Source organism: Hyperoodon ampullatus, assembly GCF_949752795.1.
Source record: "Hyperoodon ampullatus genome assembly, chromosome: 11".
NCBI lineage: Eukaryota > Metazoa > Chordata > Mammalia > Artiodactyla > Ziphiidae > Hyperoodon > Hyperoodon ampullatus.
The window spans coordinates 54,664,296-54,684,626 of NC_136924.1; the positions used below are offsets into that span (position 1 = coordinate 54,664,296).

Here is a 20,331-nt window from a genome sequence, read left to right on the forward strand (position 1 = left end):
CGCGCAGGCCCAGCAGCCACGGCTCTCGGGCCCAGCCGCTCCGCGGCACACGGGATCCTCCCGGACCGGGGCACGAACCCGCGTCCCCTGCATCGGCAGGCGGACTCCCAACCACTGCGCCACCAGGGAAGCCCCAGGTTACTTTTTAAAACAGTGGGAAGATGGGACTTCCCTGGTGGTCCAGCGGTTCGGACTCCATGCTTCCACTGCAGGTGGCACAGGTTTGATCCCTGGTCAGGGAACTAAGATCCTGCATGCCACACAGAGTGGCCAAAAATAAATAAATAAAACAAACAATGGGAAGAAAAAAATAAAACAATGGGAAGAGGATATTTTAATCTCTAATCCTGTTGCAGAAGCAGGTATGTTCAAGCTGCTTAAGAAGTAATGTTTGTCTTTGTGGATACAGTGTAAAAAAGTACCAGACAAGAAAGCAGTGGGAACAACAAATTGAAAAAAAGTATACTGCAAGCCCTATTAAAGGTGATCTCAGGATTCACCTGATGGGTCTTCTGAGTCATTTCCTGACCATTCCCTGGAAGTAAATATTTAAACTAAAGCCAAGGTGATGGTGGTGATGGTGTTAACTGTATAACCCTTCTCTGTTCCTCAGTTCAGTTCTTATAATCTTTTGGCCTCTTGTCATATTGCATTATAGTAACAGACAACTTCTAGCATAGGTAAATTAACCCTACCTGAACGTCTGTTTTAACCCTACCCTTAGATTCATCATCAAAATAATCTTGACAGTTTATGTCTGTGATCCAGCATCAGGCCCAATTTCTCTAGAGGTTTTATATATATATATATATATATATATATATATATATATATATATATATATACACACACATTCCTAGCCTTAGAGAATTTTGCGACAATAATCAGGCATTAATTGTAAGAAATGGGAGTGGGAGGAGGGGGCACAGAGGGTAAAAAGAAGACATTTGGGAGATATTTGCAGAAATAACATAACTCTGGGTAGGTAGGCTTTAATAAGGAAGTCCCACCCTTTCCATTTACTTCTTACATGGTTTTTAACTTATCCTCCCAACCAAAACCAAAAGCAAATTAAGTTACTGAAAATGTATTTACTTCTTGGGATGGAAGTATATCTTTCCTGTTTTCCCTTTTCCATCAGAGGCAGCTCCCTAAAAACCCAAAATACACACACACACACACCTACACACACACACACACACACACACACTCACTCTCTCAAACACAAACAAAACATGCATTCAAGTGATTGTTTTACATTTTCATAACATTTTAACATTTAATAGAAACTATGTACGATAATTTTTTATTGTATCTTACATAAGATAGCCACTACAGAAATTTACATAGGTTAGAAGCAAGATGGATAGTTAAGGAGGGCCCAGTCCTGTGGGCTATTTTCTCAGAGGCTATAGGTCAGAGTTCACTGAGGGGAGGGGCTTCAGATTACCCAATTAGGTGAGAAGTGAGGAAAGGCTAAAACAGGCTGCTAGACAGAGATAACCAGCCATTGGGTCTATCAACATCCCTAGACTTGGGAAACAGCATTACAAAACTCTCTCTCCCCTTAGGCACAGTCCCAAAATACTCTCAATCTCAGCAGCTCTGACGGGAATCGCCTGTCTCTCTTCCTTGCCTAGAGTGGGAAGACATCCACAATTTTTAGACACTATTGGTCCCTTCCCCCAACATTTGGTTTGACTATAGCACTCAGTAACCCAGAAGAAAAACAAGGTAGTCCAGGTTGTCCTTTAGTGAGAGACGGTCAGAAATACTTGTTTAAATGGGAAATACAAATCCTCCAAAGTCAACTGGTTCCCAAAGCAAACTATCAACTGACAGAAGTGGGTTCTGGCTTTCCGTTTGCAGTAGCCACTCCACTCTGAGGCAATGGTGCAGAGGCTTTCTCAGAATTTCGCGATCCCTGTGATCTGCACCCATCTCCAGCCATCTGCATCTGGCCCTGTTAAAAGAAAAGTCAGTTTGGTTACAAACTCATTCACTGTGGTCTGAAGCATGAATCTGACTTATATAATGCCCATGTATAGTAGCAACAAGAACAAGACAGCAGATATAACTCTGTGCGGTTGCTCTTCCCCATACTTAACTATCCCTGACCCTCGAAGTCAGAAGTCATTACTTGTAGCATTCCTGAGGCCCTCCCAATGGAAAGGAGAGCTGTGGGTTGTTTCTTCCATATGAAATAGCCATTCTCTGCTGAGGTTCCAGAACAGCCGACAGATCACAGGAAGACAGTCCTCTGGGCCTCTGTTTGAAACCAACAGCTGTAGTATAACTGCAGGTCTTCAGTCAGGGCCATGAGTGTCCCACCCAAAGCTCAAAGAAAGAAGCCAAATCATGCTGCATGTGCTTAACTCTATGATGAAAACAATTCCAGGGCTGAACTCTCCCTTAAAGCAACAATTTTCCTACATTCCTTGTCTCAACCTTTTCTATATAACTAAATAAATTTGTCCTGCTCTCCCAGATATGGGGACCAGGAGCTAGTAAGTGTTCTCTCTAAGGCCCATCTGGAGAACTGCCATCTGGAGCACCTTTACAGCTAGTGATGACAACCCCAACCCCCAGGAGTACATGCTAGCCATAGCCAGCAGGGAACCCTCTGCCTGGCTGGAGTTATTCTTCACTTGCCAAAATATCCACTGGGCCTTCAGCAATTTCTTTGACAGGATGATCTTCAAGGGTTAGTGACGGATCAAAAAGCAAGGGTGAAGGAGGGCACTGCATACCGTCACCCACAACATCCAAGTCCTAGGAAAAGAAAGAGAAAAAAGCCTATCAGCAATATCAAGGGAACCAATAAGCTGAAGTTGGCAATTTTCAGCAAACCTCGAAGAATTCTCCCTTACTTCCCTCACCCCTTGCCTACCTTTAAAACAAATAACGATTTCCCCAGAGTGTGCAACAAATGGGATAAGATTGAAAAGCACTGAGAATTTTTCCTTGCTGCCAAATATAAAGCACAGACCACTATAGTAGCTTTAAAAAGCATATTTTTTTAAACAGAAAAATTCAGAGGCAAAGGTAGAATAGGAGCTACCAGGGGCTGGAGACAGAGGGGAAGTGGGAGTTACAGTTTAATGAGTACAGTCTCTGTCTGCACTGACAGAAAAGTCCTGGAAATTGACAGCGGTGATGGTTGCACAATGTTTTGAATGTACTTAATACCACTGAACTGTACATTTTTAAATGGTAAATCTTACATTACAAATATCCTACCACAAAAAGAAATATTTAAAAAAAGCATATACTGGGAACTCCCTGGTAGTCCAGCACTTTCACTGCCAAGGGCACAGGTTCAATCCCTGGTTGGGAAACTAGGATCCACGTGACCAAAAAAAAAAAAAAGGCATATACTTCTAAGACTAACTGTAGTTGACATCTAAGTTCACCAGTGATGAATCTAATATGGACAGTCAGCATACATGCAAATTAAAATGAAATATTGCCCTAATAGATTGGACAATATGAGACCACTTGATTAATATTCTAATGGCCACAAAGCAAGCCAGTGAGCAAAAGAGGAAAGGGGATGGGGGAAGAGAGAAGGAAGATGAAATACTCAAAGTCCTTCCGAATGGCCAGGAAATATTTTAGTTAAGTCCCTATCCCCACAGAGAAAAGTCCCTGATTCTTAAACCTAACATATCCAATTGCTCTTTAAAACACCCACACACCGGGGGACTTCCCTGGTGGTCCACTGGTTAAGACTCCGCGCTCCCAATGCAGGGGACCTGGGTTCAATCCCTGGTCAGGGAACTAGATCCCGTGTGCCGCAAGGTCCCACACGCAGTGAGGAAGATCCCGAGTGCCACAACTAAGACCCGGCACAGCCAAATAAGTAATAAAACACACACACACACACATACAAAACATTGTATTCTACAGACTATGTTTCTTCCGACTGAACTGGCCATTCCCACAGAGGGGTTGAAGCCAAGAGACCAGAGGAAGACACTGCTCTTGGCTCCTGCGTGAAACCAATAGCTACAGCAAACTACTGGTCTTGATTCAGGGTCTAAAGCACTATAAAGGCTCAGACAATATGTCAGACTGACTTTCATCCCTCTGCTGTCTAAGCATCTATTGCTAAACTCTGCTTCCCAAGAGTGAAAACTACCCAAGGGTTTGTACTCTCCTGTGTCCAAGCTACTTTATAGAGGCTCTATGTTTCCAGTAATTGAGCTTCTTGAGAAAAGCTAAGTTCTGTGCTTTTAAAATAAGACTAAGAGTTTGAAATCCTTTCCCTTTCTTTGCTGTGCTGATCACCAAAAACAAGTTAAGGTAAAGAAAGAATACAGTTAAAGGACGTGCTGGACTTAAAGCTGCTCAACTTAAGCAGAAACATAAGGAAAAAGATACAGTTGGCTAGCTAACATCTATTTCAGATGTGTTAGAAACTTCTGTACTATCCACAGAAACTACCATGTTCTCACACTGTTAACTAAGACTGTGAACTGTTTTCTCCAATTCTTTTAGTATGCAATTATTATGCACTTGATCCTTGAACAATGCCATGCCACAGTCTGAAATCCGTGTATAACTTCAGTCAGCCCTCTCTGTCCATGGTTCTATACCCTCAGATTCAACCAACTGTGGATCATGTAGACTGTAGTAAGAATTTACTGGGAAAAAAAGCTGTGTATAAGTGGACCTGCACAGTTCAAGCCAGTGTTATTCAAGGGGCAACTGTACAAATAATTAACTTGAAATTTAAAAGAACCCATTTAAGCAGTGTGGCAAAAGGTTTCCAAGTCTCAAGATAGTGGTACAGAAATTTTTCAAAGAAAAACAGATACTGAAAAGGCTTTCCTCACATATTCAGTGTTGTCTTTTATAAGAATTAAAATTGGGAACAGGAACCTAAAATAAGAGAAGAAGAAAGGATCAGCAGAAATGCCTATCCTAAGAGGAATGAATCAGGACACAAAGACAGAATCCATATTTTGTTCTATGTCAAAATCAGAGCTCAAACAACAAACACAAAAAGAGAGCAAGCTCAAAGTAATAGGATTAAGGTATTAAATTCTTATTTGTCAAATATCCTTGGATCAAAGGACAGAAAACAGGCAAGTGTTAATATCCAGAATGAAAGGCTGAACTTTTACCCATATGAATATGTGATACCTGGTCCTCCCACAAGTTACCATAAATTATTAATAAGTATAACAGAAATGATATCTAAGAAAGAACATAGGTAAGATTGCTGGGTGGAATTCATATAATTAAGAAATTATTTTTACCCAGCAAAAGACTAGTTAAATATATCCAGAATTTATGGGAGGACAAAAAACTCTTTTCTAAAACAGAATTGTTTCAACATTTTCTGGAGAATTTTTACCTCCAAAGATTAAGAATAAAACTACTTTTTAACGACCAATGTGGTTCATCTAAAGTACAATAATATAAACATAATAGATGATCAAGTACAAATAGCTGATTATCATTTTTAAACCTCTAACAAAGGTCCATCTTAAAAACCCATGAGATTCTCAAAAATAAAGTTACTTCTCGTACATTCTTTTAAAAATTCACACCATAAAATAAATATTAAAAGATCTGACAATATATCTTTAAATGTTTAAAAATTAAGATTCCTTAAATGTCACTTTTAGGCTATGATCACATCTTATAATCTCTAATATTTTGTGTTAATATTCTCCAAAGAGCAAACAAGAACATAATCTTCAAACATCCTGGAACAGTCATACTTTCTTAGCTCTAGATCATCAAAAGTTTAAGAAAACACTATTTAAAACTAACGCAAAAACAGGTGAAAGGGGAAAAGCAAAAAGGTCAAAACAGCAATGGCTCTAGAAATTAACAATCAGATGAAATAAAAGTTAATAACCAAAAAAAAAAAGTTAATAACCTAGTACATCTATGTAAAACCCATGTACTAGTTACTACATATGTACATTAATATTTGAAGGGAATTTGGCAATGTAGTGATTAGGTTATTTTTTAGACCCTATAAATCTGCTTGTTACTAAGTTTAAAAAAAAAAAAAAAAGGAAAGATAGCACCTCTTTGGGTTTTCTTCACATGTAAAATGAAGGGAAGTGGACAAAAATCTGTATCAATCTAGGGCTATCCATTTACTCTCTTCAATATAATCTCATTGGAAAATTCTGGGAAGCACTGGAGTATATAATCTCTAAGGTTTTCATATTCTATGAATCTGTTTGAAAGAAACTTTTTAAAAGCAATTATAATCAGGATTATAACAAAAATTATGTTTGTTATAAATGAAGTGACAAGAATCAAGTTCACTAATCCTACAAACAGTATACAACCAAAAAAGGAGGGGGCGTAGTTAATTGGCATCAGTTTACTCTTTTTTGGGGCCACTCTGCACAGCTTGTGGGATATTAGTTCCCCGACCAGGGACTGAACCCAGGCCACAGCAGTGAAAGTGCCAGGTCCTAACCACCAGGGAATTCCCTGGAATCAGTTTACTCTTAGTGCCACTTTTTCAGATATTAGCCTGTCCTGATATATCTTCTTTAGTGAGCAACACTCGAGGCCACCCAAATCTTGCTTCTACCCCTAGGCAAACAATCTTGCAACCTATACTGAATTTTCCATTTAGATTTGTCACTTTAAATATGTCATGGTTTTATATTGATACAAGACACCTTTATTATGAAATTCAGAAGAATTATCTTCAGAATAAATAATGAAGACCTTTATTCAAAAGGCTAAAGATTAAGCAAAGTGCGAAAAAAGAGATGGAATGTCAACTGATCTCTGAAGTGAATGATATAGTAGGGTAGTGCTAATTAGGGAAACATGCAATCAGAGATGGGTTTATGTGCTGAGACCAATCAAGGAGCAGACTGAAAAAGGCAGAGTAGTGTACACACTTAGAAGGCTATAAAAGTAAGTATTTAGGGAGATCACTGTTGTTCTGGTCCATTCACAAAAGAATCTTTAATAACATATCAAAAATGAAAAACAGTATGCAAAGCTAAGTTTAGAGTCATTTTTAGGGGGGGACACATTAATCTGAAAATGAGAACTCTTATAGGGCCAAAACACAAATTTACATTGTCAAGTAGATATCAGAATTCATTTGTATTATTAAGATTCAAGCGAATTACTTACCTTGTGGATGGGCACCAAATTTCCCAGCTACACAAATCCAACCATAATCTTGACTTTCCAATTTCCCTTAGTTTAAAATTTCCCTTATCATTCCCTCAGAAAAAAAAAACTTCTGTAAATTTAAACTGTCTCTAAATGAGTATGTTAACATACAAATACAACCATACACATATCATTTCAAAAAACTTATCAAAGTTGTTTTTTTTCTTAAACCACAAAAGACTAACCTATTCTCACCATTAATAAATAAGGCCTTGCCTCAAGGGCCAACCAGAGCAGAGCTTCTCTAACTTACATCACTGAACTCCAGAGGTAAACTCTCAGTGGGCTGAAGCTCAGCAGCACTCAAGTACAGATCCATGGGGCCGGCTTCCAGATCGTCTGGCACAGACAGTACCTGCTCGGGCTTATACATCTGAGGAGGCAACTGGAAATGCAGTGGGCAGCAGGGATCCTCAGAGAGGCTTACAGGAACTGGTTTGTTGCAGGGTACCTCTTCAGACCCCTGGCAGCATTTGAAGAGAACCTGATTCGTGTCCTGACAAATATCTGTAGAAAAACGGGTCAAGGGAAATAAAACGGATCTATTGGAGGCACAAAAAAGGAGGTGTCTGCCATGTAAAATTCAAGGTCTGGACAACACATGATATTTGGTTACATTTGATACAGAACCAAATGCAGATAGCAATTTTTAAAGTTACTTCTCAAATTGTCATTTACTAGCATAATTCTAGCTCTACCAGTAATGTAAAACTAGTCCCCAACCTCCATTTAAAGCAGAGACACTAATCTTGTTCTCCCTATGAGGGTCAAATGCAAAACATTTCAAAACATAGTGCTAAGCAAACAGCAGTAACAATCCTAGAAATCTGTACCTATTCAGAAGAAACATGTCATGGTAAATGCAAATAGCTTGCAGAAGCCCCTACCAACCCCTTCCAAGAGTCAAGAGATACAACGTTGTTTCTGCTGTTAAGCAGATGGGCAAAAACTTCCTCAAAACTTTTTGAACCTTGTTTCCAAAATGTTTACATGATACATTTGTTTAAAGCAGCAGGGTGTTGGGGAAAATAGAAGCTCCAATAATAGTAACTAGGGATCCTATCCTGACAGGAAATAAAATTAAATTTCCACACACACACCCTTTTTCAGGGGGGTGATATCACTGGAGTCCTGTTATGATCCCAAAAAGAAAGGGAAGAAGAGCACTTCCCTGGTGGCGCAGTGGTTAAGAATCCGCCTGCCAATGCAGGGGACATGGGTTTGAGCCCTGGCCCGGGAAGATCCCACATGCCGCAGAGCAACTAAGCCCGTGCACCACAACTACTGAGCCTGCACTCTAGAGCTCACGTGCCACAACTACTGAGCCCGTGTGCCACAACTACTGAAGCCCACGTGCCTAGAGCCCATGCTTCGCAACGAGAGAAGCCACCGCACCGCAACGAAGAGTAGCCCCCGCTCGCCGCAACCAGAGAAAGCCCGCGCACAGCAACAAAGACCCAATGCAGCCAAAAGATAAAAATAAAAAAAAATTTTTTTAATTTAAAAAAGAAAGGGAAGAAGAAAACAACTGCTTATGGCGCATGGAAAGAAGTACTCCAGGAACGCTCCAAGAGCCCTAACAACTTCTCTTAAGGGTAGAAGCAGAAAAGGGCTATATTTCCAAGTTGGCAAAGAAGTTCTGTGGGATGAATCAACATTGAAATCATGATTAGATAACAAAATTCTGATTCAAGTCACTCTGTAAAATACATTTTACTCAAGTTTTATCATTTCCTGAAATCTTAACTACATGGTTATTTTCCCTAGATTAATAGACAACTATTATTTCAACCTTGGGCCTATTTTTTAAACCAGAAAGCAAAATTTTCTGTAAACTGTACCCAGGATTATGGAAGTATGGGTAATTTTTATCCCCCAAATTTTAAGGTAATTTTTTGAAGTTAAAAAATCTAATGTACATTATAAATTTTAAACCAAATAAAACCTCTTGAAGAAAAGCCATTTTTTTCAATACATTCCTTAGAACTTGATAAACTCTAAAGCAGAGTTTCATAGCATTGCTACCACTGGCATTACGGCTATCTGTGCACTGTAGAATGTTTATTAGCAGCATTCCTGGCCTCTGGCCACTAGATGTCAGTAGCACACCCATCAGAGTTAAGACAAAACAAAAATGTCTCCACACATTGCCAAACGGTACCAAGTGGCCCCAGTTGAGAACCACTACTCTAAAGAACAGTATATAGCTCAAAGTAAACAAATAATTATTCAATAAAAATCAGCGCTCAAATGAACAAACATGAATCTGATGGGAACAATCAGATTTGCAATCTCTATGTGTTTAAGAAGCTCAATCTTATTTAAATTATTAAATTTTTCAATGTGAATCCATTAAATTGTTTCAATTGGAAACTTTTTCATGTAATTCGAAGGATTTTCACAAGTCTCTTATTTATTTAATATCACCGTATCCTTGAAAAGCCCTCCCCCATCCTCCTCCACCCCCTTTCCTTTCAGATAGGGACAACAGACAAAGAAGGGAATGGTTGACCTACAACTAGAGTCTGGGTCCTTCACTTTCAGTCCAGTGGTGTCTCCATTAGACCAGAGTAAAGAGTTAACAGGTCACCAATGGCAGTCGCATCTTTCTCTGGGATAAGGACTTAAGGAAGGGTAAGTGACTTAGGCAACTACAGAGTGGAAAGGAAAAGAGCACAAAAGAGAAAAATAATACTTCCCTTCTCTTTTTCAACTTTGCTTTTTAAAATATTAATATTCTAATAAACTATCTTGAGTATAATGCTGTAAGTCTAAAATATTCCTTAATATCCATAAACTGGGTTTTTTGCCTTATAAAGTAATTCAACGTCACTGAAGAAAACCTGAAAAGTACAAAGCAGAGGGAAAAAGGGCATTCATAATCCCACCATCCAAAAATAGTCACATTTCTGTTACATTCCCTCCTAGTATTAGTTCCATGTAGTTAAAACACACTCTACCGAACTCCATATTCTATTTTTGTCACTATCAAACATTTTCCTATGTCATTCATAAATTTTGTTAAATATGTTTAATTCCTGAACATATTCCATACTATGCTGTGTCACAATTTTCCTCTCTATTCCTCATCTCTGAAAATTTTAAGGCTCTCTCCAGTTGGAGGAATTCTGTGTAACAATATTCGTCTGTATTTGATTATCGTCTTAAAATAAATTCTCAGAGGTGACGTTATCATATCAAAGAATATGAATATCGTCAAACTGCTTTATAAAAGCCTGTGCCACTTTACAGTCCCACTGGCAGAGTTCAGAAGGGCCCATTTCACCATTCCCTCCAAACTTTTGGAACTTACTCATTAAATCTCATACATAGATAAGTGTCAAATTTATAGATTAGGGAATTCCCTGGCAGTTCAGTGGTTAGGACTCAGGGCTCTCACTGCCAGGGCCCAAGTTTAACCCCTGGTCCAGAAACTAAGATCACACAAGCCGTGTGGCACAGCCAAAAAAAAAAAAAAAAAAAGTATGGATTAAAAATACTTCCTTGTTTTATTTCACTTATTTATAGTAAAGGTAAATACTTTTCAACTATCAGCCACTTCTACTTTTAATCTTCCCATAGATAGCCTTTGCCCAATTATGTTTTGAGCATTTATCTTTAGTTTTTAATTACTCTGCCCAAGAATTTTATATATTAAGGACAGTAATCCTTTACCAGACATTTGTTACAATAATTAATAAATTGGTAAAATATTTAATAAGCAGAATAGAGAAAAAAATAGTTTTCCTTTCAAAAGAGCAAGAAAGTCTTCCTTCCCTTCCTATTAAAGAAAATACATTTTACTTTCCGAATATCTGTGTATCTTGCCAGGCAAATGAAATCCAGCAAGATTTATGCCTTTCATATAATGAAGATCACCATATTTAAATAGTGCATTTACTGTGAAAGTAACTTTCTCAATCAATGTCCACAGATGCACTTTCACAATTCAATATACAGCTCAAAAAATTTTTACAGCCCAGTAGTAAATGTAAGTTTCCTGTTTGAATGAAGTCTAAAATACACAAGTCAGGGCCCTGACCATAAAAGGATAATATTCAAAGGAAGATCACATTTCAGAATCATCCGACTGTTTTTGGATCCTCAGCAATTTTTTTATAGTAATTAACAGTATTATAATTCTAATGAATAAGTTAAATCAGGGATCTCTAAATTTTGGAATCCCAATATTAATCAACTACAAGTAAGTATTAGCCCATATCTATCACCAATGACTGAGATGTTTCTTTCTAATGAATTGACCATTACATTTCCAAAGTTCTGAAATGGCCAACAGACCAGAGAAAGAGACTTCTTTAGGCTCCTGCTTGAAACCAACAGCTTCAGCAAACTGCTGGCCTTGATTCAGGGCCAAAGGAAAACAAAGACCTTCAATTAACTAAACTATCACAGATCCCCACTAGCCTTCAGTCTAGCTAGCAAACTGAACAGAGCAAAAAGATACGGGTAAGGCAGTGTCTGGTCATTGGAAGAGACTGATTGGAACAACGAACATCATCCACAAAGGCCAAGCACCTCTGACTGGAACGAGTGGTATGGGCCTAAAATGGAGAAAACAGGTCAAAATAAATTATCTATGAAAACACTTACTTATATAAGAAAAGTGTATCCTTAAAGCCTAGAAACTTGAACATTTAACAAATTTATTCACCAATACTATGCAAAAGGAAAAAAAAATTTAAACCTCATGTCCAAATAAGTCAACCATAATTCGAAATACAATTCCTCCATATTACAAGTGTGTGATACACAGCCTAATGGTTTTCAAACTATTTTGTCTTTTAGCAGAACCCTTTTTAAATCGTAATCTTACATCGAGCCTCAAAAAATAAAAAAGATAAAAATGGAATTACTCTTTTTTCTTAATTTATTAATTTTATTTTATTTTTGGCTGCGTTTGGTCTTTGTTGCTGGCTTTCTCTAGTTGCATCGAGTGTGGGCTACTCTTTGTTGCAGTGCGTGGGCTTCTCATTGCGGTGGCTCCTCTTGTTGCGGAGTACGGGCTCTAGGCTCGCGGGCTTCAGTAGTTGTGGCACACGGGCTCAGCAGTAGTGGCTCAAGGGCTCTAGAGTGCAGGCTCAGTAGTTGAGGCACACGGGCTTAGTTGCTCCACAGCATGTGGGATCTTCCGGGACCAGGGTTCGAACCTGTGTCCCCTGCATTGGCAGGCGGATTCTCAACCACTGTGCAACCACGGAAGCCCAAAAATGGACTTACTCTTACTGACGCAGAGACCAGGGGCTTGAGGAACAAATTTAAGAATAATCACTTAACTCTGCTTGTCAACCTTACTTCCTGACCTTCACTGCTCCTATTATTCTACCTATCTTTCTGCCTTCTAAAACAGGAGTCCCAATCTATTAGGCATTCTGTGCCTGTTTCTGAACTGAAGAATTTCTGAACCAAATAACTTAGAAATCTATGGCAACCCTTCAATATGCAGATGAAAATAGAGTTCAGTTATCAGTGCAGGCACAGAATTGATCAGAAGGGAACCAAAACCCATGTCTCTGCACTTTCAGATAAGTGCTCTTTTCAATATACCCCACGTCCAGTAAGTTAGATTTCAGAACCAAGACTGTACAACAGTGTTTTGACAATTACCCTAACTCTGTAAATAAAACAAATGTAACACCTTAGAGGTATATACAAAAATCACCTGTTGGGCAGCACCATCTGTGGCCAGCATTCTGCGCTCCTTCAGCTGCCTATGTAGTAAGGCTTCCACTCCATAGCGCTGACGATACCGCCGAAGACATTTTAGACGCTTTAAGTTCTCTCGTTCTTTGGCAAGAAGTCCCTCTGGGCCAGTCAGGAGACTACTACCTAGAACGTCACAACAGTCAAGATGTTATCTGCTAAGCAACCAATCAAGGGTGCGTCCCCAAACTAACAAGAAGAAAACAGGGAAATCTGCCCATACAACAGTTTCAAAAGCAAATCCTTCTCCAGTCCAGGTAACAAGACAGAAGTCTAACTACTACCAAATTCACATGTTGAACCCACAACAGCTTATCGGAACTGGCATAAAACTTGCCTAGAGCTTCATGTTCCACTTTGCGATTGTGTAAGTAACGTCGCTTCTTCTCTTTGAGTAGATGCTGAAGTCGTTTAAACTGGTCAATGTACAAAGACTGCAAACGAATAAGCTTCTCACGCATAATCAGGGCCACTTCTTCCGCTGTGTAGACACCAGCATGCCTAAAATAAAAGAGACAATTCAAAAAGAATAAGAAAGCACAACAATAAAACCCAAGCTTAGAAGGAAAAAGGAGCAAAGGTGAGACTTAGATTTGCTATTCAACAATCAGTCAGTGCTGAGACAATCACCTTATTAAACAGGAATGTTTTCACACAGCATTTTACCATTCAAGTTGTTACTCAAAAACAAAACAAAAAAGAAAATTCCCAAGAATGGAAACTAATGTATGATATCACAATATGGGAAAGGGGAAATGTTTCATTATTTTCCCCAGTAATTTGCATTATGTTTAAATAGGAGTAAAGATATAGAATACTCAAAATTTTTATTAATCTACATTCTTGTTCCATTTAATAATTTAATACAGAAAAATCACTTACAGTCAGGATAGCTTAAAAGTGTTTAATTTAGTAGCATGTATCTCAATACGTTTTAATTAAAGCACAAAAGATAACAGTTATGACTTCTAATTTAAAAATATACTCGTAGGGAAATACACTGGTGGTCCAGTGGTTAGGACTCCGTGCTCTCACTGCTGAGGGCCCGGGTTCAACCCCTGGTCCAGGAACTAAGATCCCACAAGCCACACGGCCAAAAATAAATTAATTAATTAAAATTAAATAGAAATAAAAAATAAATAAAAATACACTTGTATTTTGGAGTTTACACAGGCCCTCAAAACACTGGTCACAATGGCTAGTCAATGTCCTCAGCTCATTTTGACAATATTCTCAAAACATATACCCTGGAGTAACCCTTTGCCAAAGATCTAGATCCACATCAACTTTATTAAGTTTTGCCACCAGCTATGAATCAACAGAACTTAAAAAAAAAACTTATTCTAGTGATTAATGAGGTCGCATAAGCAAATCAGTTAAATGTCAGTTTAATTAAAGACTGGTTCCTGCCTCTGATTTAACTCAAAGTTTAAGGGATTAACTGCAAATTTAAAAGATTTTTGGTTCCATTTGTCTTATGTGATCATTATATAAACAGAAAGAACAAGCTAGATATATACCCTGACTTGCTATTTTCATAATTTGACTGAGTAAAAATTTGTTATTTAAAAGGCAATACACACAAATTACGTACTAATTTTAAATCCAAAAATATGTGCTCTTTAAAATTTAACTCTTAAATCACTGAAATACACAGAATTAAATTATTAACTTTAGGACTGAAAGCAAGTAATCTCTGCCAAAAACTTTTCCTAAATATAAATAGGAGACAAAACTACCTGTGTATAAGAGAACTACAACTACAAAGTACTCTGAAATAAAAATAAGTGAAAAGAAATTAAGAACCAAAACATGAAAAAAAAACCCAGCAAATTACAGAAATGACAAAATCTAAGATTATCAAAAAATGTGAAAAGGTTTTAAAAATATCTAATGTCTAAAAAAGGTGACTAGGTTATTCATATTCAGGAAAATGGGGCATGTCTGCATTAATATGTCTGTACCCCCTAAAATACTGAGGCCTTAATCTAATACCAAGTTTGTTAAAATGAAATTAATTTCATTGTACCCCGTCAGAAGAGAATTCAACCAATGATCTGGGGACTATAATTTATAAATGGGAAGCCACTACAATTAGAATTTACTACAAATCATTTGGGGCAGGGGTGGGAGAGGATGAGCACCCTAACTACTATGAATGCCTAGTTCATGTGACAAATGGATCATTTGTTTAAAGATGGATGTCCCAGACATTCACAGCTAGTTATTAAAGTCATATACTAATTCTTCTTGCTCTGATATACACAAATATAAATCTAGGATTTATTATTAGAATTCAACTTCAAAAAAGAGAGTCACCTTATATTCCATTAAATAGTGTCTCTTCTTCAAAGTGCATTCTCTCAAATTTCTTCATTTTGATAACAATGATGAAGACTCAATAACCTGAAATGACCTTTACCAAAACAAGTTCTGGATGTGTGTAGAGGTCATATGATAAAACTTACTTTTTAAATAGGGAAAGATTTAACAATTACTCTTAAGCTAAAACGTCACCAGTGTTGGATGTTGCTGGAAACAAGCTTTTAAAGATTACTTTTTACAAAGCAATTAAGTAAATGATTATTTTGAGAGAAATCACATCTATGTACCTACAATGGGGAAAAAACATGCCAATAATAATTCTAGTTAGGATAAAATCTCTAATGACATCATCATAAACAATTCAAAAAGAACCCTTTCTGAAACAAGCAAGTGAAGATATATGCTATAAGCTGTTAATGATTCAAAAATGATGACAAAAACATTGGCACTGGGACTTCCCTGATGGCACTGTGGTTAAGAATCCACCTGCCAATGCAGGGGACACGAGTTCGATCCCTGGTCTGGGAAGATCCCACATGCCACGGAGCAACTAAGCCCATGCGCTACAACTACTGAGCCTGCGCTCTAGAGCCCGCCAGCCACAACTACTGAAACCCGTGTGCCTAGAGCCCGGGCTCCGCAACAAGAGAAGCCACCGCAATGAGAAGCCCACAAACCACAACAAAAGTAATCCCCACCTGACGCAACTAGAGAAAGCCCGCATGCAGTAACAAAGACCCAACGCAGCCAAAAATAAATAAATAAATAAAAATTAGCACCAAAGATGAAAATTCTTAATCAAAAGAATTTCATTAAATACTTAAATATAATATGTAACCATATTAATGAATTAAATATTGTAAGCAGACAATTAACAACTCTATTTACATCTCTAAAAATGCATATACGTATAGTACTATTTACTCCCGCTGGTGGGGATCTCCAGGTATGGAGGACCAACTATGGGACTTGAGCATCCTTGCATTTTGGTACCCGGGTCAGATCCTGGAACCAATCCCCCTCAAATTATGAGGGACAACTGGATTTTAGTTGGTCAAAAATTTTTTTAAATAGTATCACTGGGAGAATTAAGGAAAGCCTTATATTTAGTTACCTAATAGTTGAGCACATCTGGGGCTTTATTTTCCCCTTTGAATGTTCCTTTTAAAGGAAACTAACATCAAGTACCTAGTCCTTTTAACATTTATACTTCTCATAAAATTAACGGGTATTTCAGTTTATATAGCAATCTCTTGTTAAGTCTCTTGTTAAGATTAGAATGAATGTGTCCGCTAGAGACTGATCCACTCTAGATTACTACTGACAAAATCCAGTTTCTGGACCTTCAAAACTGAGCGTTTACCATACCAAAAGACAGTCACTCTGTGACCCTACAGTGTGTACACCTCCTCAAAGAAGCAAGTTCGGCATTTCTAGAAGCACAATGGAGGAAGGGGGAAGAAAAAAACAATGTATATATATTGCTTGGTATAAAGCTTCTACTGTAAAAGAATCCTGCTAGAAACAAACATTCCTTCTCAAACTACTTAGATGGACTCTCCAAACAAGTACTTCCTGAATAGCTTACTACATCGAGATTACTTAAATAGATGAAATTATTCTACTCAGAAAGTGTAATCGTAAATGACCTCTTATAAACTTCAGAATCCAAGGAATGAAGAAAATGCTATTCTAAGAATTTGTCAAACACAGTCAAGTCTAGAAATTCATTACCCCTCCCACTATTCAGAGTTCTTCCACCTGAACTGTCAGTGAGAAGTGTCATGAGATGGAGATCAGAAAGAAAACAAAAACTAAACCCAAACCATGAGACATAGAAACATGAGACTTTTGAGTGGCAATATGTCTACAACTCCAAAGCGAACATGGGATAAGTAAAGAGCTTAGTAAGATATAATTAGGTTGATTACTCACTTCTGGGTTTCTAAATCAGTTTCTCCTTCTTAGGCATGAAACCAAAGGAAGCTCCTGAACACCTTTTAATTTTTCTTAAACAAATAAATTAATTAGACAGAACTTTGCAAAAGGAAGTAGTTATTCAAATATAATCACTTTATTATTCCTGAGGTTTAAGCCAAGAACCAATTCACATCAATTTTCTCTTCTCTAACTGATCTCCACCCACCTCCCACTCCTATGTCCAAGAAATCTATTTTCTCCCCTACACTTTCTCATGTGTAGAATGTGATGTCCCAAAATTTTCCCAAATTACAAGACTTCTAAAAAAAGAATCAAATCCTACCCTGAAGCAAGACGGTGATGAACAATGACACTTTAATATGCAGAAGCTATTTATTACTGCTCACAAATAGCTATCTTCAACCCTCCTAGGTTATTAATCTACTAAACAGCATGCAGTACTACATTCCACATACTAACTACTAAAATATTTAAAAGCCCTATGTGGAGTTACAACTTACTTTAGGGGATCTTCTTGATCACTGTCTATGCTATCAGCTTCACTGTCAGGGTCACCTCTCCATGTCTGATCCACAGTAATGGGTTCCTGCTCCCCATCACTCCAGCTGTCTTCATCTGAGGCAAGGAAGGGAGAGCAGCCATTAAGACTTCCCACCTCTGTAACTCCACCACACAAAACTAGATTACTTAACACATCAACCCAAATCTTAAAATTAAAAAAGCTTAGTACAGAGGCACTGACAAACAAAAATGGCTTAAGAAAATACATCCCAAGTATGAATACTTATAACACAAATGAGTTAACCATGCCCTCAAAGGGACAGAAAGGCCAACTCAAAATTATTGTTTCCAGAAATTACCTTACCTAGCAAAGATGGTAAGTATAAAAACAGCATTGAAGGAAAGAGTCAAACTCAGGATAGTAAACCTAAGCACCCACTACTTAAAACCAAAAAGAATGGTGAACAACATGTCAATCCTGAATTCTCACCAAATTGCCTACGAATTAACAATAATATTGTACTATCAAGTGCCACCTATGTTCAAGGCACTGTGCTAAACCAAATTAAGTTCTTTGTTAACTTTTTTCCTCCTCTTTCATTCTGGGAGAGAAGACCCTTACCCAGAATTCGGCTGGCTTCACTGCGGCTACTTTCTGGAGTCTGAGAACCCAGCTCTGTCTTGGCATATGAGCTCAGTTGGCATAAGAGTGTTTCACCCACAGGCCCTGTACTGGTCTTCTTCATTTGAGCATGAAGTGCAAGGGCATTCCTACGGGCATGTTCAGCACAGAAGGACACCCTAAGGAGACAAAATATTAACATTTTATACTCTGGTTCTCTCTTAAAAGAGTTCAACTATTTTCACAGACACTGATCTTTAGACCATTTTCAGGAAATTAAAATGACTATTATCTTCATTTATAAATTAAAAATGCCAGCAAAGCTAAATAATTTAACTGGCCCAAGGTCAACTCATTTGGTATTACTAATGGGAAATACAGATAGCATAACCTAGTAGTGCTCCATCCATCCAACAAAACATTCCATCTCTAAAAATGCTGACATCATTTCACAACAAATCAAAGAGATTCACTTTCATCTTTCAAAATTGGTTCTGGAAGACAACATTTTACTTCAGTATCAATCCACTGTAGGTAGTAAGATGTAGGACACAATTTTAAAACCAAATGATATATGCAGAATTATCTAGCCAAGTTATGTTTCTGCATAGATATTTTTGTTTAAATGATGAAAGCTATGAAGCTTTTCCCAGAAAAATACATATATATTAATACGATTTTGCATTATTACCTAAGGTTCAAGGACAGCCAAGAGTCGTGGAACCTAGGGTTAAAAATAATCCTTATTTTACAGATAAGGGAAAAGATCCAAAGAGATAACAAAGTGACCCAACTGGGAGTTGTCTCCTTCCAGTTTTCACCATTTTTTAAAATTTTCGAAGGATATATACCCCATAACCTCAATTTTACAAGCACGTGACATAAAAAACTAGGCAGCTATTTCCAACCCACATCATGCCACATCCTCCTCTCACTTAAAAACTTAAAGTACAAACGACAGATATCTATACATATATACCCATCTTTCTTCTCAGGCTTTGGGGCAGCACTGGGACATCTTTTTCCATTCTTCGTAGATATATAACTACACTGCTTGAAAGGGGCATTCTTGTCTTCAAGTATATGCTTAATGCAAAACTCCTGCCCCTCCAGACGAGGTTGCGAGCATGGACGATGAGTAAACGAACAAGATAGGGGCTCCTGAGACCTGGGCACTGGGGTGATCCTCCCCCGACTGGTCGGCAAGACGTGGATCCGAATCCTGTTCATACCAAAACCTGCAGGGTCACACAAAAGATCAAAAAGCCCTTACCCTTCCCGAAAATTCCTGCTCCACGATATCTGGGCAGGCTGCGCGTGGCTTCTAAAAGACAAGCGGAGGTCACGCTCCTTAACTCCCCTCCGCCCAGGTCCCCCCAGGCGTTAGTGAATTTGCCTCACCTCAACTTCCCAGTCCAAGCCCGCCCCCCACCCTGACCACCGCCAGGCTGAAAGCATCTCAAGGGCTCGCACGGCCGCGGCACGAGGGCGAGGCGCCAGCGCCGGCCCCACGCGGCGCGGCAAACACGCAGGGCCACCCGCCACCCCCGCCTCCGCGCACGCCGCCTTTGTCCCGGCCCGCCTCAGAGCTCACGGCTGGGCCCTGCCCATCCTCGGCGGCCCGTGCAAGCGCCATTTTGTCCTAAAGCTCCGGGCACCGGAGAATCTGGGTTCTGGGAGCCTAGAGGAGACTGACCCTGACGCTGACTTGAGGCAGAATAGCAGCTCGGAACGGACAGACGGGGCAAGGAGCAGCTTAACCGCAAAGGCGAAGAGCAAGAGCCGCCGCCATCTTACCTTTGCAGCCGCGCCGCGCTGCTTACGGTCTGGCAGCGCCAGTCGCTTCTAACCATTCCTCTCCGGGCTCCCAACCGCTGATTGGCTACTGCGCCTACAACTCTGTGCCACCATTGGCTATCTATCAAGCCTGGGCGGGCGGGGCGCTGAGGAAAGGCGCGGCTGGGTGGCTAGAAGAGCTGTCTGTCAGTAACTCAGCTCCAGAGAGAGTGAGGCGGAGGGAGCGCGGGCTGTGGAACGCGCTCGCTGAAAGC

The 20,331-nt window shown here is 39.0% G+C and overlaps 1 protein-coding gene across 3 annotated transcripts; it reads right to left on the reverse strand.

Moving 5' to 3' along the window:
• Positions 1 to 1,300: 1,300 nt before the first annotated feature.
• Positions 1,301 to 19,513, reverse strand: KANSL2 (KAT8 regulatory NSL complex subunit 2; the record flags this gene model as incomplete). Of its 3 annotated transcripts, none has more annotated exons than XM_079715378.1 (9): positions 1,301 to 1,963; positions 2,653 to 2,772; positions 7,424 to 7,677; positions 11,636 to 11,732; positions 12,851 to 13,013; positions 13,225 to 13,392; positions 17,658 to 17,772; positions 18,281 to 18,459; positions 19,260 to 19,513. In XM_079715378.1, 9 exons carry the CDS (start codon positions 19,508 to 19,510, stop codon positions 1,832 to 1,834), a joined length of 1,479 nt encoding a protein of 492 aa, XP_079571504.1. In that variant the 3' UTR covers positions 1,301 to 1,831. The 3 variants fall into 3 exon arrangements, with proteins under 3 accessions (XP_079571504.1, XP_079571503.1, XP_079571502.1); XM_079715377.1 differs by having other exon boundaries at positions 2,665 to 2,772; positions 7,526 to 7,677; positions 19,260 to 19,510; XM_079715376.1 differs by having other exon boundaries at positions 2,665 to 2,772; positions 19,260 to 19,510.
• Positions 19,514 to 20,331: the final 818 nt, after the last annotated feature.